This window comes from Mus musculus, chromosome 11 (assembly GCF_000001635.26).
Source record: "Mus musculus strain C57BL/6J chromosome 11, GRCm38.p6 C57BL/6J".
NCBI lineage: Eukaryota > Metazoa > Chordata > Mammalia > Rodentia > Muridae > Mus > Mus musculus.
The window spans coordinates 96,965,654-96,983,772 of NC_000077.6; the positions used below are offsets into that span (position 1 = coordinate 96,965,654).

General features: G+C 49.7%; 1 protein-coding gene across 7 annotated transcripts in view; it reads right to left on the minus strand.

The window, feature by feature from the left end:
• Sp2 (Sp2 transcription factor) overlaps positions 1-17,306 on the minus strand; it is a 29,628-nt gene extending 12,322 nt beyond the window's left edge. For 2 of the 7 annotated variants that reach the window (NM_001080964.2, NM_030220.4), the window contains exon 1: positions 11,968-12,035. In NM_001080964.2, the coding sequence (NP_001074433.1) occupies positions 11,968-11,974 (7 nt within the window). In that variant the 5' untranslated portion in view covers positions 11,975-12,035. Of the gene's footprint in view, positions 1-2,934; positions 3,020-3,880; positions 3,958-11,967; positions 12,036-15,758; positions 15,963-17,199 lie in introns of those variants that run through there. The other 5 variants (NM_001363225.1, XM_006534520.4, XM_006534518.4 and 2 more) reach the window with 5 other exon arrangements.
• Between the last annotated feature and the right edge of the window lie 813 nt (positions 17,307-18,119).

The window sequence follows — 18,119 nt, forward strand, 5'->3', positions numbered from 1 at the left end:
GCCATTTGCTTTTAAAGGTTCTGGATGGGCCCATCTGTAAAAGACATGCACCACACATTCTGTTTCACCTGACATTGTAGTGCTTATAGTATTTTTGTGAACAAGGAGGAGGAAATGAAGGTGATCATATCATTTGGGGCTAAGGGTTGGTGGGTACGAGCCAAGGTATCCAACTCAGATTTGGCTCAGGACCAGGGGCCACAGGCATCTTGGGTCTTTTTTTGTTTGTTTGTTTTTGGTTTTTTGAGACAGGGTTTCTCTGTGTAGCCCTGGCTGTCCTGTCCTGGAACTCACTTTGTAGACCAGGCTGGCTCGAACTCAGAAATCCGCCTGCCTCTGCCTCCCAAGTGCTGGGATTAAAGGCGTGCACCACCATGGCCAGGCATCTTGGGTCTTTTGACTGACATTTTTTTCCTTATGGTAATTGTCATTTTAATTAATTAACTATTTACTCACTGAATATCACATTAGTCTAGCCTTTGCCTCCGACTGCTGGAATTTAAGTCATGCACCACCATGTTTGGCTAACAAAAACTATTTTTAAAAAAACTAAAAAATACAATTATAAGACAAGAAAAATAATATTCCCTATATATTACTCCCCACACTGGGTTATATTCAGTCTTGGGCCCATTCTAAGGGGTATTTCCAACGAGAGACTTTCAAGCTTCTGACCACACTCTGTAAGTTCAAAGGACAAAAGCAAGCCACCCGTGTAGATGTTCAAGAAGCCAGGTTTCTGTTTAACTCAAAGATACCTTTGAAAGACTGAACCAGTTGTCTCAGAGGGGGTGATGTCTCCCTTTCTCTAAAATTGTTTAACCAGAGACAAGATGTATATTGTTGGAGATGGGATAGAGGTGGGGTGAAAAGTTGGACTACATTTTCTTTCAAATGTTTATCCTGAGGCGCAAGGGTGTGGATCAGGTGGGAGAGACCCTGCCTCACATGTGCAAGGTCCCTGGTTACATACCTAGCACAGTAAAACAAAACAAACAAAAAATTTTCAGTCCAGGTTGTGCTGATGAAAACACAAAGGTTGGGGCTGGAGAGATGGCTCAGCGGTTAAGAGCACTGCCTGCTCTTCCAGAGGTCCTGAGTTCAATTCCCAGCAACCACATGGTGGCTCAACTATCCGTAATGAGATCTGATGCCCTCTTCTGGTGTGTCTGAAGACAGCTACAGTGTACTCACATACAATAAAATAAATAAATCTTTAAAAACAAAACAAAAGCCCCACAAAGGTCTCTTAGGAGGTTCTCAAGGATTCAAGTTTACTTAACAAAACTTAGTGAATGATGTCCTTCCTGTATTACGAAACACAGAGACTTGCAGTGGGCAGAGTAAAAGGAAGTGGAACAAAGACAGACCAGCACTTCCTAACCGCTTCGCTCTCCCTCTGTAGCCCTGGATCGATCGGTGTGGAAACCTGGTTGAACTCCAGAGTTTAAGCCTGTGAGTCATGACCCCTGAAGGGATGTCAGTCGGCCCTTTTGTAGGAGCCACATATGAGATATTCTGCATATCAGATATTTGTATTGCGAGTCATAATAGCAAAATTACAATTATGAAGTGGCAACAAAATAATTTTATGGTTGGCGGTCACTCCACGAGGAACTGTATCAGCTGGTCGCAGTGGTAGGAAGGTTGAGAGCCACTGGGTCAGAGGGTAAAGCAGAGCCTACTGCGGAGGCTGCGGGCTGCTGCTTCCGGCTGCACACCTCATCCTAGTTTCATTTTCTTCCCCAGCTGGCTCATGAAATACTTCTTTAGTCTAAAACCACTATGGCTGTCTCCTATTGTCACTGAGAGCTTTGTGTGGCCCCTGGGCAAAAATGGGAGAAACATTTCCCTGCCACTGCAGAATTCTACTCTGGAAAGAGAAAGAAGAAGAAAGAGAGAAGCACTTCTGGCTGGTGTGAGGCAGTGGATGTGGATAAGGAGAGGCAGACACGTACCCACAGATTCTCCGAGCAGCCTCACTCCACCTGGAACCCTGTGTTTAGCGTGTGTAATGTGATGTAAGTCATGCTTGATGCTCCTCCACGCTACTGAGAGCACTGCAGAGTGGGATAGAAAGCCACAGAGGGGCTCAGCTCTGATTCTGTAATCACTTCACACCACTTCCACTATGCTACACGGTCTTCTTCCTGTTCTAGGGGTTTGACTCAGGGCCTCACACACGCACAGCAAATGCTATACCCCTGAGCCATCTCCAGCACAGCCACCAAATTTTAATAGTACCGTAGTATGTGGTCACTGAAACCTACAACTTAGCAATATGGGTAATAAGGATTACTGCATTTTTCTCCTTTTTTACATTTATTTATTTTGTGTGTGTTTGAACACATATGAAAGTCACAGAACAATTTGGAACCAGTTCTTTCCACCACGTGGGTTCTGTAGGGACTGAACCCTGGTTATCAAGTTTGGCAGCAATCACCTTATCTGCTGAGCCATATCACACACACTTACTAAATATTCTTGAAAGAAAAAAGTGCGTGTCTCTCAGTTGTAGAATCTGGATTTTATCATTCATTTCAGCTAAAACGTCCCCAAGTCTCTAAGCTGAAGTGTGGCAGTGATCTTTGATACAAGCAATAATGACCGGCACATCTCTGTCCTAAGGAAAAGTCCTGAGGGTGTGAACAAGGCAGCAGGGAGGAAGGAGTATCAGGTAACTGAGGGCCGAACAGAACCCAAGACAGAGAGAAAAGCACCTAATGTCCAGACTCTTAAGAGCATCCGCCTCCATCTCTTGCCCTCCAGTACAGCCTTCTCCTCCTGCCTCACGCTGCCGTCCCCTCCACACCTCCCTCCACACTCAGAGGGCTGCTTCTACCAGGTCACCAGACCTCTCTCGAGGCTGCCGCCCCCTCCAAATTCACTCCATCACTGAAATACTGATATTCTTCAACAAACGACCCTTCTCACCCAAGACCTCTTTCCTTGGGGGACTGTGTCTGTTCACGTGGCTTCAGACTGCTTCCACAGGCTCGCTCCCAGGGCTGTGTTCAGCCCAGCCCTCTGTGGCCCTTCACTGGGTCAGCCAGACACTCCCAACCCAGAGCATTCCCTCCTGGCCTGTTTGTTCTTTCCCCTCCCCAGCCTCCGCAGCCCTCCCTTTGGATCCCAGGAGCTTATCTCTGTTACCCTTCCCTTGCTTAGGGCTCTTCTGACTTTTCCAGCTGATGCTTGCACCTTTAGGCCACTTTTCATTTTCCTCCCTAGCAAAATTTATTGACAGCCATTTTGTAACAGGTATATCGTCTCCTTGGGTCCTTTCTGGACTGAGATGAAGTCAGGACTTTTGCTAGCATCCAGTGCCCATTACAGTGAGAGCAGCCTAAGGGATGGGAGTAAGGGCCTGCTCTTTGAGTAAGCTGTGCTGCTGCTTGGTCTTCACTGGTTCCTGGTACAGTTCCGCAAGAGTGGGGAGAATAGAGTCTTTGGAATATGTAGTTGCAATCTCAGCAGGACCCTGAGCATCACCCTCCTGGTGGGTAACTGGGTCCTCCTCATTCTTGGTACAAGTTTCTCTCCTTGCTGTTCAGTAATCCCAAGGCATTGCTTAAATGACCCCTCAGGCTCAGGCAGAGCTCCCATCCACAGCCTCCAGGGCAGCTTTCAGCCTCTGGCCCACTTCCCTTTATCCAGCCAGTTCACTTTTGGAAGACTATCTTTGCAAACCCAGAACCCTTCTACCCTCTCCCCTGACCACACCTCCCCCATAGTTTTCTTCGGAAGCTCTTCTGATAAGCTTAGAGGGACCAAGCACCCAGCCTCCTCCCTCCTCGCCTGCCATTCTCTCTCCTGGGAGCCTGAAGCCAGCGCTCTCCCTTTGGCCACTTATAATCCCTAGAGGTTGTTTCTCACTTACTCTCCAGAAGCAGATGACCTTGTTGGGTGCCAGTGCACACTCCTGTAGCACCCTTGGCAATGCTGGCCTCACCACAGAGCAGGGAGCATAGATGGCTCTACGCTGGAGGGGGTGGGCTTTCTCTGGCCGATTGGGTTGGGAGAACATAATAGGAAGGACCCTGAGCCCTGATTATCAGGTTATCCTAGGATGGAACGGGGCTCAAAGTCCACACTTAGACCCTAGGCTACTGGGCTTTTTTTTTTTTTTTAAACCCTTCCCAACTATGGCTTCCTTAGCCCTCCACTATGGTATTTCCCCAGCAGGAATTTCACTCTGCACAAACAGTCCTTCTGGTGGCTATTTTGGTCAGTCTGGCTGGGCCAGAAGCCAGTAAAGCAGTTTCTAAGGCCAGGCTTTCCCAGTTGCCTAGCCTGGAAGAACTCAGAGCTGGTGAGGAAAAAGCAAGCTACAGCTGGTTTTAAAGAACAAAACTGGACCTCTAGGGAAACTAGTGAATGAATCAGCCTGGATGGAGGGTGGAGGGAGCAAGCTGAGCTGGGACAGGCTCCAAACTGTCCCGAAAACTGAACCCAGCAACCACACACAGGAAGATTTAGTTCATGCCTTTCATTGCAGAACTCTTGAGCAGAGGCTGCTAACGCCACAGGCCAAGAGGAGAGAGCAGATCCCCTCTCCAGCCCAAGCCTGACCCCACCGCTCCGCCATGACCCTGAGATACACACAGGACTTTATCAAGCAGTTACCCTTCCTTTCTGAGCCGGGATTCCTAACCTCTCTAACTCCTCAGTCACCAAGGAGACTCCTTACTCCTCTGGTTCAACTTAACTTTCTTTTTTTCTCACCTTAAACATATTTTATTTGTGTGTATATGTGTGGACATCTGTGTATGGCTACACACATGCCATGGCCAACATGAGGTCAGAGGACAACTTTTACAAGTTGTTTCTCCCCTTCCCCCATGTGGGTGCTGGGGTTGAATCCGTGGTGTCAGACTCAGCCTGACATGACAGGCTAACACCTTGAAGCACTGAGCTACCCGGCAGGCTTCCAACTTCATTTTTCAATGTCATAGTACATGAAAGCACACTCATAATTATGTTTTCTAAGTTTAGTACAGTATCCAGTAAGTTACATGATATACACTTTGTTATAAAACACGTTGTGGCAAATGACTTTGTCTGACTCTCAGCAAACCTAAGTAGTCTTTGGTTTCTGAGATAGGGTCTCATGGAGTTCAAGCTGGCCTCAAATTCACTATGGATCCAAGCATGGCCTTTAACTCCTGGTCCTCCAGCCTCCACCTCTGGAGTGCTGTGAATACAGATGTGCATCACTACACCTGTTTTTTAAACCAGTGTAACATTTGCTGTAATATTGGGAAGGCTAGGTATATTAAAATGCATGTTTGCTGAGCAGTTTGCTGAGCAGTGGTGGCGCACGCCTTTAATCCCAGCACTCAGGAGGCAGAGGCAGGCAGATTTCTATGAGTTGGAGGCCAGCCTGGCCTACAAAGCAAGTCCAGGACAGCTAGGAAATCCTTTCTTGAAAAACACAACAAACAAACAAACAAACAATTGTGCAAAGGACAGCTCTACCCTAAGCCCAGCAGGCTGTGCACTTGCTGCTCCTCATTACTCTCCACAATCATTCCTGAGCGTGGCTCCAATCAGGCTGTACACGTCATTCATCCTCCCCAAACTGCCAATGCTACCAGGCCTCATGTTTCTGAATCTAACTGCTAACTCCGAGACCTGAGCCCTCGTCTTGTGATCTGAGAGCTGACTGTTCTTGGTCCTGGAAACAGTTATTTTATGTGCCCAAGACAGCCTCCTGCTCTGCAGGTTTCTTCTAAATCTCTGGTGGTTTTTCCCCTCTTGTCAAATTCTAGGCAGTTAAACTCTAAGCTCCAGAATCCATTTCAGGACCTACATTTCTGTCTTCTCTGCTTTCTGGTGATTTTGCCAGCTCTCATGGCTTTCAAAGCCAATGCTTCACAGATACTGAATAAAGAGGACCTGAGTTTCTATCTCCAGACCACCTCCTGCCGGCATCTTCTCTTTTACAGCAGTGGGCACCTTGAATGTAAGCAGCCCTGAATCACGTTTCCGATGGCTCCTGATTCCATGCTTTTTCAGGTATTCCCCACTGCAGCGAAGGCTAACCACATCCACCCAGCTGCTCGGCCCTAAGACCTTGGAATTGTCTTTGATTTTTGTTTTTTTTTTTTTTTTCCACATGTGGAAGCAAACACTTCTAGCTCTAACTTCAAAACACATTCCAAACATGAGGCGTTCACCCTGACGCCATCACCTAATCCATGTCTGTTCCTGGGCAGCTGAGACAGGCACTGATCTGTCAGTTTATTCTCAACACATCAAACATAAATGAAGCCACATCATCACTCTGTTGAGGGGTCAATAGCATCCCATCAGACAGCCGACGCTCCAACCATCACGCACAGGCCTATGTGATCTGACTTCCTGTCCTCCCCAGAGCTTCTGGGCTCTTGTGCCAGGTCCTTCTGTTGCTCCCACATCTGCATGGTTCAGCCTCCTCCCCTCACTCTAGACAGAACTGGTTCAATGCCCGTCACTTTCAGGGTTCCATGAAGTCCCCATCTCACTATGTCCCTGAACACCCTGTGTAACTGCCTCTCCCACACATTTCCCCTCCCTCCCTCCCTATTTTTATCCTTAGCACTTACCACTTCCCAGCAAGTACTCATTAGTTACTTAATTACTGTCTTATTAAGAATGCAAATTTCCTAAAGGCAAGGGTTTCTCTTGTACCTCTAGAACTTAGCACACAGTTGGAGCCTTCTATATTTGCTTAATACACTTGTGAATAAATGAATCCTGAAGGAACAAAGAGGGAGTGATGCTAAATGGAGTTTAGAGACCAAGGAGGGCTGGGGTGTGGCTCAATTGCTGGCATGCTTTCCTATCGAGCACCAAGCCCGGGTCCCATCCCCAGTACCCAATCCATTAAGTGTGGCCATGCCTGTGAGCTGTAGCAGGGCAGACACTTCATTGCAAGCACGTCAACCCACAGACGGCACTACAGCTCCAGGCTACACTCTTACCATTTCCAGTTAGCATGAGAATGGGGGACATTAGGTCAGACCATACACTAGAGCGTCTAAATGTGAACACTTGGTCTGTCTCATTCTGGACTATTTTCGTCCAAGCATGACTGCTGTCAGTCCTAGTTTGCTTGTGGCCTGAGTCACAGGGCATCAATGTGGGGGCCCCGGGATGATGGGAACTCTTAAGCATGATGGGACCAGCCCCAGGAAACCATGCAAGGCCTTTCCAATTAGGAACAACCATCTGTGATGAGATTCAATGCCCTCTTCTGGTGTATCTGAAGACAGCTAGAGTACTCATATATGTAAAATAAATAAATAAATCTTAAAAAAGAAAAAAAAAAAAAGAACACTGGAACTCAGAATTCCGTCATAGAGAAAAGCAGGAGTCCCCCCCAAGAATCTCCTTCTACACAAACATGCTGCCTTTTTTGCTTAGGCAATGTCTTCGTGAGTCACTCTTTGAGCTCCCCCAGGCTAGGATCAGCTTCTGAAATGAATAGTGACTTCATTTCCCTGGAGAAGAGAGGAAGGCTGGCTTCCATTTACTCTTCTAAAACCCGGGAAAAGCCTTTGTCTGTTTCTTGGTTGTTTTCCTCCTCCAATTTCCAATTAAACATAAACCAGAGGCAGAATTATTTCACTTCTAATCGCATGACCTACTAGCTATTTCCTAATTCCCGTTCCCAGTCTCAAGAGCCACTTTGTGATTTTTACCAAATCCCACAGGAGAGATGACAACCCCAACAAACAAGTTCTAGAGAGACATTTAGAAACGTGCAATGACTGCTAATTCTTCCCAATTTTGCCCTGTGGCTGACATGAATGGCACCTGAAGGGCCTAAATCACCACACAGAGGGAAACTGGCCTCTCAAAGGACTTAGCCTTCGCCACCCAAGCTAAATCTCTGCACTGTAACTCAGCAGCTGCTGGCCGGTCCCAGCAAGCAGTCTTGATGCAGAAAGAGAGGTAGCTGAGGGATGAGATGCCCATCATCCGACTCCAACAGCTGGGCTTCAGCTAGCTTGTACAGTGATGTGACAGCTTCATGTCTCCATGCTGCCAGGAGCTCCCTCTGGGCACACAGAGAAACAGCAAGATGGGATACTCTGCCCACCCTCAGCCCTGTACTGGGCAATGTCTCAGCTTAGAGCATGCCAGTCTGGAGTGCACCCCGAGGAAAGGCACAGTGATGCTTGTGCCAGGGACAGAGAGCAGTCCAGAAGCATACTGAGAGGTCTGGCTGCTGGTGCCAATTCTGAACTTGCGCCTGTGTTTTGTTTTTACCTTCAGAGTCCCATGAAGCAGTAGAAAAAGTTTTCTACTTCACCATTTGTCAACTGGAACAAGTCCACCACTGACACCAGGGAGCTTCTCGAGAGTGACACCCCCACCCCCTCCTCCAGCCCCTCCTCCAGCCTCATTCTTGCTTAGCCTGGCGTGCCCCATACTTTCAACCACTTTTACCTTCCCACCAGGCTCCAAAAGAACCTTCTGCCCTGGGGTCTTCGGAAAAGCTGCTCATGAAAACATTGGTTGGTAATGAAGAAAGCTCCCTAAGAGACAGAACTGCATCTACATTTCAGAAACAAAGACCTGAGAGTTGGCTGTGGAAGGAAAGGAGAAAGAAGGACAGGAGGGAGATGGGCCATGCCTGAGTCTGCACAGCAGTACAGAGAAGCACCAACGGCTCGGGTGACTGAAGCTCCCAGCAGAACCACTCATTTGGGCCATCCTGTGGGTATAATTTCCTTGTGTTTGTTCATTTGAGACAAGGTCTTGCTATGCCCAGGCTAGCCTGCAACTCGATAAGTAACCTAGGGTAGACTCAAACTCTCAATCTTCCTGCCTTAACCTTGAATATGTTAGGATTACGTGCATCAACCATCCCCAGCCTGGGCCCCTGGTTTAGAACATCCTGGGAAGAAGTTTACACACCCTTTAAATCACCCAAAAGTACAGTCCAGACATGCCACCCAGTAAACATATAAGGAAGTATATGATCTCCTAACAGATTACTCCAAATTCACAGCCCACAAGGCTTAAAATGAGGCTACATAATGCTGTCAACCCAGAGGCTCTCACAACACTCCACAACACCTTCACAATAAGGTCTCTCTGCCTCTTTCTCTCTGTGCCCATTATCCACTTGTTCCAAAATAATGACTGATACTTTCAATATCTGCAAGCAAAGCTTCCAGTTGGAGTGTAGATAGAACAAAGAAGAGACGGACTGAAGGAAACTTAGAAAAAAAAAAAGTCCCATTTTTACAGCAGTGGAGTGCTCAGGGTCTAGAAAACTGCTAGAGTCTACTAGCTGGCTGCAAGAAACTTTAAAAGTCGTTCTAAGGGCCATGGTTGGGCAACACTTGCTTAAAGAAAGCTTGGGGATTGCCACATATGCGTCAACGGTCAGACTTGACACTGCTTGCTACAAGGGATTATAACTTCTCCAAAACACTTAACCACTTAGAAGAACTAAGATAGTCAAGACCAAAATACTAACTTCTCTACCTGCTGGAATGGATAGGCTTTTTTTTTTTTTTTGGTTTTTCGAGACAGGGTTTCTCTGTAGCCCTGGCTGTCCTGGAACTCATTTTATAGACCAAGCTGGCCTCCAACTCAGAAATCCACCTGCCTCTGCCTCCTGGGATTAAAGGCGTGCGCCACCACGCCCGGCATGGATGGGCTTTTTACCCAAACATCTGCCGTGTAATCTTTTTTACTGCTTCTCTTCCCTTTGACAGGCCTCCACAGGCCCACATTTTTTGATATCTTCTAATTCATGTATTGGTTTTGTGCTCCCTCCCTCCCTGTGTGTATGTGTCTTTGTGTACAAAAGTATTGAAGTTGTTTCTTTCCTTCCAGGTGAGACACAAGGCCTCAGGTAATCAGACTTGGCAACAAGTGTCTTTACCCACTGGGCCTTCTCAGTGATCCTGGCCCAATGTTTAAATCAAATCTAAGTAGAGGTCATCTATGTAGTATCAGCAGGGATGTCAAACTCTTCCCCTCAGAGCAGCTGGGTGCCCAGGGGAAGATCCGGTTATGGACAAATCCTAGTTAGTTTTCTTTGGCAAAGAGCCTGTGTCTTTAGCAGCCTAGCTTGCGGAGCTCACAATGGTGTCAGAGCAGCTTATTTTTCCCAATGGCTGTTGATTTTACTCAAAGAGGCAAGTAGGAGGACTGGAACTAGACAGCTCATCCGTCACTTCAGCCAAAGATAACTCATGGTCACTGGTATTGATTGACGTCTGCCTGGTCACTAGAAACCAAGCAAATTGGTACACACCCATAACCTCGGCACTTGGGAGGCTGAGGCTGGAGCATAGAGATCTCAAGTTCAAGGCCTACACAGATCACAGGACAAACACACGCCAGCCAGGGCTTCACAGCAAGACCAGGCTCCAACACCCTACCACCTAAATAAGAAACCACTGCAACACTGACATAAGCCCTATTGGGAGGTTCTGAGATCCGCGCTGTTCATTGTCCTTAAGAATTTAAAAGAAAACAAGACACTGCAGTTATACTCATCGCTACAGACAATGGACTTCTTTGTGTCAATAATGGAAAATGCTACTGTGTGGTCTGGGCTCTTGTCATCCCCTGTGCCAGTTCACTGTGAGCTGGCTCACCCTAACCTTTCTAGCCCTCCAAGACAGCTCAGCCGTAGAGGTGCTTGTCCAACATTTGTGGATTCAACCTTCATCACCACAGGGGGGTGGGGGGGGGGTGTCTCAACTCAGGGTTTTGTCCTCTGTAATGCCAAGGGCCTTCTAGGGCACAGCATGGAACAGCTGTAGCCTGTTCCTGCCAGTACACACTGAAAAGTTAATCGCCTTTCTACAATGAAATCTGTATAAAGGGGACCCTTGGGCCAATTCCTGGCTCACAGACCACTGGCTATGGTCTGCCTCTCTCCTCGTTGACAGGCCTCTACAGGCCCAAACTTTTATTTTGATATGTAATAATCCTGTAACCTCCTAAAAATGGGGAAAGTTCAGGAGAAAAAACCAAACAGAGTCCCCCTGGATCATGTTAGTTATGAAACGATTAAACATGACAGGCTATTAGAATCAAAACCAAGGAATGTAGAGAGGACAGGTTTCTCAGTCGCCCAGCGCAAAAGACAGTTCCTTTTCTACTAAAACTAGAATAAGGCACTGGGAAAGAAACCTAAGAAGGAAGGGAAGATTCTGAGCACCCTTAAGCCAGCAACGCGGATGAAGAAAAGCATCTATTTTATTTCTTAGGTCATCTGTTACGAGCGATAGCGCCTACGCTTTTTTGGAATTCCAGTGCATTTTTGCCCAACCCCCCCACCCCCCGCAAGGGGCATCGGGCCATAGCCTGGGAGCTCTGTCCACAAGTTCTCCAAACTTCTAAAATTCCAAGAGCTTGCAGATACTAGCCGCAGGCTCAAGGATCCAGGTATAAACATTAAAAGTCGGTTTTTCGTTCAGCAGTCATCTGCCTAGGGCGTTCCCTCCAATCCTGCCACCCTCTGGGACTGCGGTGGCCCGGCCAGCAGGCTGCAGTTCAGACCAGCAGGGCCCATCTGACTGGCACCACCTGGGTCCCAAGCCTGGGCTGCCCACAGGACGAGCCCGAGGGGGCGTCGGCCGCCTGCGTGGAGCAAACTCGGGCGCAGGCTGAAGGCCCGGCGCGACCCAAGCTGAGGGGGCGAAGGGGGTTATCAGGCTCGCCCTGCTGCCCCCGCCGCCTGCCAGCCCCGGAAGCGCCGCCCTCCCGCCCGGGGCTCCGAGGGGCGGGGAGTCTAACGCCCCCTTCCGGGTGCCTCCGCCCGGCCGGCCAGCCGCGCTCCTCCTCCGGGCGGGAATCCTTCCTCCCCCGCCCCTCCCGTAGCCGGGCCCCGGCGCCAGTCCCAGTCCCAGGGGGGCACCCCCGGTTCCGGCCTCCCCTCCCCGAGGCCTCTGTCCGTCTTCCCGACCCTTGAGGGCCGGGAAGACGCCGCCGGCAGACGCCAGGACCCACCGCTCATTACGACATCTTCCTCCCTGGCCTCCGCCGCCTCCGCCGCCACCGAGAGCCTGACACCGCCCGCCTAGCACCCGCCAATCCCGGAGCCCGCCACCGCCCGAGCGACGGCAGCTTTTACCAATGAACGCTTGGTACATTGGGGACCGACAGCATTTTCAACCAATCATTGGGAAGCATCTAGAGTGACGTTGGTCTGGCCAATAGAACTGTGAAGTGTCATTGATAGACGGTAGGAGTCGCCAACCGGAAATCAACGGGGGAATGAACGACGTATCCTTTAGCCAACTGGCGGGAGGCAAAGTCCCGCCTGCTAGGAGGTTGATGGACAGCAACAGGAAGCTGGGTGAGGAGGGGCTTAGCCGAGAAGTGTTTTTGTATTGGTCGTAATTGACCTTCCACCCACCTCTAACCCAGCAGATAAGTGATAGATCTGCCCTAAAGCCAATCAGAAGTGCTACTGTGAAATGCCCCGTAAAGAGCTTATACATCTCTCAATACAGTCTGGCATGGTGAGTCTCAAGTGTAGCTGTCGGATACGCGGTGCCCGGCCCCCAGTGAGCGCATCGCCTTCACCTCAGGCCCTCGCCCGCCATCCATCGCCTCTCGAGAGTCGACGACCTGGCAGGAGTTGGGTTACCTGGCACTTCCTAGAGGGAATTGTCATTATGTCATCTCAAGCCCCTGTTAATCTTCACCAATGTTTCGCAGAGCTTCCCTGATCCTCTCAGCTTCAGACAGGCGTGTTTGAGCCTTTATCAAAAGCAGATCCCTAGGGTCGTCCCTAGTTACATTTGCTATTTCCCGGGGGGCGGGGTGTGTGTGCCTAGAATCTGCATTTTAGCCTGCGCCTCAGGTGGGCAGAATTGCACGCTGGCATCCTAGCGACCCTGCTTGGTCTCTGCTTCATCTCCTCCTGTATGAGGGGCCGTGCTTGACAGGCACCACAGGTAGGTTTAGCTTTCTCTTCCAGGCCCTCTGCGAACGACTAACTTAGGCAAGCTGTACGTAGCACTCAGAGGGAATTCACGCTGGCTTGAGACCTGCGTGGGTAGGAAACCCCACACCCCATCTGCAGTGGACCCTTAGACTCTTGTTGAAGCCAGAGCACTCACACATCCACCTCATAGTACCACCCTTCCTGGTTGGTTTTGTTTTGTTGTTTTAACCCACAGTGAGAAAAAAATGTTTTACATCCAGTAAATTAACTTATAAGAACATGTAACAAAGCTTCCCAAATCAACATTTGAGAGACATTGATCGCAGGTAGATGAGACACATACATCCCTGCTGGGGTCTTATTTGCTGAGGATCAAGTCCCCAACACTAAGCATGAACTGTATAAACACTAAGCATGAACTGTATCGTCGAGCTGTTCCCCAGCTCTCATTACATTTTCTCTTCGCCTCTTCTATCTTCCTCCTCCTTCTTCCTGTCACTTCGAAGAAAAGGTTGCTGAGATAAAGTGATAACAAAATATAGAGCCAAGCTGGGTGGCAGTGGCCCAGGCCTTCAATCCCAGCAGCAGGGAGGCAGAGGCTGGCAGATCTCTGACTTTGAGTCCAGCCTGGTCTACAGTGAAAGTTCCAGGACAGCCAGGACTACACAGAGAAACCCTGTCTAAAACAAAAACCACACACACACACACACACACACACCACAAACCACAAACAAAAAAATAAATAAATAAACAATAAAGAGCCAAATGCTTAGAGTGTAGTAATTTGGAATTACCAGTCTACCTCTCTCTGGTTAGGTTTTGAAACACCAAACATCAGATGCTATCAGTTCTGGAGCTAGAATCCTTCACTTGGGGCTGGGAAGATGTCACTTGCTGTTCAAACACAAGAGGCCTGAGTTCAGAGCCCGTGTGAAAAGCTGGAGTTCAGCCTCTGTAACCCCACCTCTCACATGTGAGGTCAGGGCGGAGACCGGAGGATGGCTGGAGTCTGCCAGTGGCCAACCTAGCTCCAGGCTTTGTGAGACACAGCAACAGAGCAGGACCCAGTGTATGTCCTGCTCTGGCGTCCGTGTGCACATGTGTGCCCACGCACCGTTCCTTCATTGGGACTCTATGTCCTTTATAAAATCAAAGCTTTCTGCTTAAACTGGGTCCTTCACCCTTACACACACAAACACACACACACACACACACACACACACACACACACACACACGCACACATACCCTCCATGCTCTTGTCTTTCATGCCTTTCCCCACCTTTCTTTGCTTCCCTAGTCTTTTCTCTCAAGGAAAGGTGTCACAGTCCCTAAACACATAGGAGTTCCCTTTCTTCTTAGGTAAGCCTTTCCTTTGTCCTACAAAATCTGTTCTCTTCACTCCTGCCCAGTCAAGCTTCGCCTTGCTTGTGCTGGCTGCCCTGGTCTGTCACTGGCTTACATGAAGGACTCCCTTCTCCCACTCTTTCACTTCTGTTTGTTTCAGGGCTAGGGAATCAAGGCCAGGACCTCCCACATCGGAGGCAGTCTCTACCACTGAGCCCCATTCTCCCTCATGGCTGCCCTAAGGGACTGAGCTACAGTGGAAGAACTGGGCCTTCTATCCGAGATGATCAGGAAATGGATTCGGAGTTCAAGAATGACTTTGCATACTCCTACATCTGCATAAGACTTGTTTAGCCCATACATTCTGTTCCCAGGGCCAGTTTCCAGTTTGGCTTGCTTTGCTGTGTAGCCAAGGGCTCCGCCCGGATTCAGTGACTCAGGTACATTAGGGTGCAGGGGTTTTGGTGGGGAGGTGGGGCTGACTATCCTGCTGGGTGGAAACCTCTTCTAGGACAAAGCTGGAGGTAGCTAACTCTGTCCTTCCCAGAGGCCCTCTCATGAAGAACACATGAAAAGTGTGGGTGGGGGACAGTGAGAAAACCTAGGATTCACCAGTAGTAGTGATTGGGTGGTTAGTTGTTTTTAGGACAGGGTCTCAAATAGCCCAGGCTTGCCCAGAACTCATGATCTTCCTGCCTCTACCTCCCAAGTGCTAGGCTCTCAGGCATGGGCCACCAGACCCAACTGGTACCAATAGTTTTAAAATGAATGGTTCAGCCCTTTTAAAGCCTGTCAGTTTGTTTGTTTGTTTTTGGGTTTTGGCTATCTGGTTTTTTTTTTCGTTTCTCCAGGCAGGGTTTCTCTGTGTAGCCCTGTAGACTCACTCTGTACACCAAGCTGGTCTCATAGTCACAGAAATCCACCTGCCTCTGCCTTCTGAGTGCTGGGATTAAAGGGGTGTACGTTTGTTTTGTTTTTAGGTTATTAAAGGCACAGACAAAAACAGGGACCCTTTGTGTTTGCTTGTTTGCCCCTTGTACTGGGCATTGAATCTGGGGCCTCATGCTTGCTGAACCAGGGTCCACTGAACCACATTCCCTACCCTACCGATGAGTCTTTCAAGTTCATTCATAAGCCCCCTCAGACCACCGCACAACTGTTTTTTTCTCACAGGTCTCCATTTCCAAGAGACTAGGCAGCAGGTTCCACTATGCCTGATTCCTATACTGGGGATTGAACCCAGAGCCTCGTGCACAAAAAGCAAGTGCTCTAACCACATCAGAGTCCTGACTATACGTCAGACTCAGCAGTTCTGAAGTTGGGCTCCTGTCTCATCCCAGGATGTCAGTCCCTAGGATGGAGCCGAGCACCTATATGAAGAAGACCCTCAGGTAATCCATGTGTAAGCAAGGCAGATGTAAACAAAGCATTCCTTCACCAAAGGCCCTGAGCCAACCCACTCCTGCCTCTCCATCCCTGAAGAGCTCCTTGTTCCACCCTACCTGCAGTGGTGTTTGAAGAGCAAAGGTGGCTAGGCGGTTCCAGCTGTGTCTGCCCACATCACCCACGTCACAGCGCCATCTTGTCCCTGGTGGGTCTGGAAGCAAGTTCTGTCGGTGCTGCCTCCAGCTGCTTTGAGCCTCCTCCTAGTCCACGTTTCCACTCTGTCCCCATTTCTAGTGTGCAAAGTTACTCGTTCTCCACCACGTATGGTCCATGTTTACCTTGACCTCCACCGCGCGCCCTCCACTACCGGCACAGTGCCGCTGGCAGGCGCACAGCTGTTGGCGGTCCTTTGAGCACTTCTCACTCGGGCTCAGCTTGCTCCATGTCCGCTCTATTGCTTCCCTGGCTTCAGCTTCCTGTGAAGCCCTTCTGGGCTCTCCCTGCTTCCCAGCCCTCTCTGTTCTCTTCTGCATGTGGCTGCCCTTGTCTATCCAGAGTCCCCAAGGGTGCTGAGCACACTGAAGGAGACACACGGAGTCATGGTCTCTGTCCCCAGGAAGATATAGAAAGATCCACAAGGCTCAACATTGCTCTTGGTCTAGAAGCATGTCCTGACTGCCTTTGTCTAAGGGCAGGCAGCCTTGGCCTCCACACCGGGTCACACTCCCTCCTATGGCCCAAGTTTGACAGGCTAATTCTTCAAACCATTACAGCCCCCTCAGCCTTCTGAGGATGCTCACTTTTGCCTTAGGATCTCCCCATGGCCTCTGCCTCTTCCTTTTCCTCCTCTGGTTTTCTTTCTTCATTCTCTCTCCACCTATGGAGAAGACCCTCCCATACATCCCTGACGCCCTGATGCATAAACCCCGACAGTGGCTTGATGGGAAAACCCTTGGTTTGGGTGAACCATCCAGGAACGCCAAAGGTGGATTCCCTCGTATGTTCTAGCTCCCCACAGTGTGCATCCTGGTGCACACATACAGCCACCAACTGCCCGTGTTGCAAACCCAGGGATACCACTTCCGTCCCTTGCTGTGACCCCACAGCTCCCTCTACCCTTGGCCTTCCTGGCCAGGTGGATGGCTGCTGGCCAACTGCCACAGAATCTCCCAGCAAGGACATTCCAGCCATCCCTCCCTCCGGTAGGTTCTTCCTTCTTGCCGAGGGCAGGAGGAAGTGCTCTCTGGGCAGGTGTTGGTCCTCTGTAGCACTCACGTGTTGCCGCCAGAGGGCACCCAAGGCATTTCAGAAGCCCCTGACCGTGGTTTTACATGCCCAAAGGAGGAAACACAGATAACCTGGTGGATATTCTGGGCCTATTATTGGCCAGCCTAGGCCGTCCTTCATCCCTGGGCCTTAAGAATCCTAGGACCCCTACAAAGAGATTCCTTTAAGAAGAGCCATTTGCCTCCTCAAGAGAGCACATCCCCATCTGCCCGTCCCTCAGCGTCCCAGAAAACACCATCCACCTCAAACTCCTGCTGGCCCTCTCCTCACCATGAGCACATTTCCATGGAGCCATCAGGCTTCTCGAGTCCAGGCTTCCCACAGCAGACCAGGGTCATCCCTGGACTAAAAGCCTTTAGCCCTCACTAAGCAAGCATGGCACGTCCCCTCACCCCCTCCCCTTAAAGCTCTTGACCCCCTCTGTAATGCCACAATGAAATAACCTCCTGAGGGGTCCCCGACACTCCTGAGGGTGGAGGGTCACAGAGGCTGTTGGCAGAGCTCCTTCACCTGGAAGCAGGACCCAGCTGGCAGAGACTCGGGAAGTGGGTGATGGTGGCGATAACAATAACAATAATCATATTAATAATACCATCGGGGCCACAAAACGGCTGTGAAATACCCTCTAATGATCCCTTGTATTTATAGATCTCCTTCTCTTCAGAGCCATTGCCCAATTAACCCTCCCAGCTTCCCTAGGAGGGACAATTAACCCCATATTTTATGACCAGGGGAAACCAAGGCTCGAGAAGGTGCTGGAGTTGGCTGAGGTCACAGTGAATTGATGATAGCATAATTTGTAGGACGGCACTCCTGTCCTTTCCTCTGTACCCAGACCCACATACTTACTGCCCATCCCGCTCTGCCTGGCAGCCATCACCTCAATGCAGGGAAGACTCAGGACTTGGTCCAAACCACCTGCAGTTCTGAGGACAGAGGCCTTAGTTAAGGAAGGCTTAGCCAGGGGACAGTGTAAGCGCTGAGCGCCGAAGACATGGTCATTTCTGATGGGCATGGCTCCCAGTCTTTCATGGTCCTAGTCAAGACTGTTGAGAAAAGGAAGGTAGGGCCTTGGGATGCCCCCCCCCCACACACACACACACACACTCAGCTGCTCCACCCTACAGCATCTCCCTACAAAAGGCACGGGGCATGCCTTTTGTGTGGATGTGTGTGTGGTGTGTGAGTTC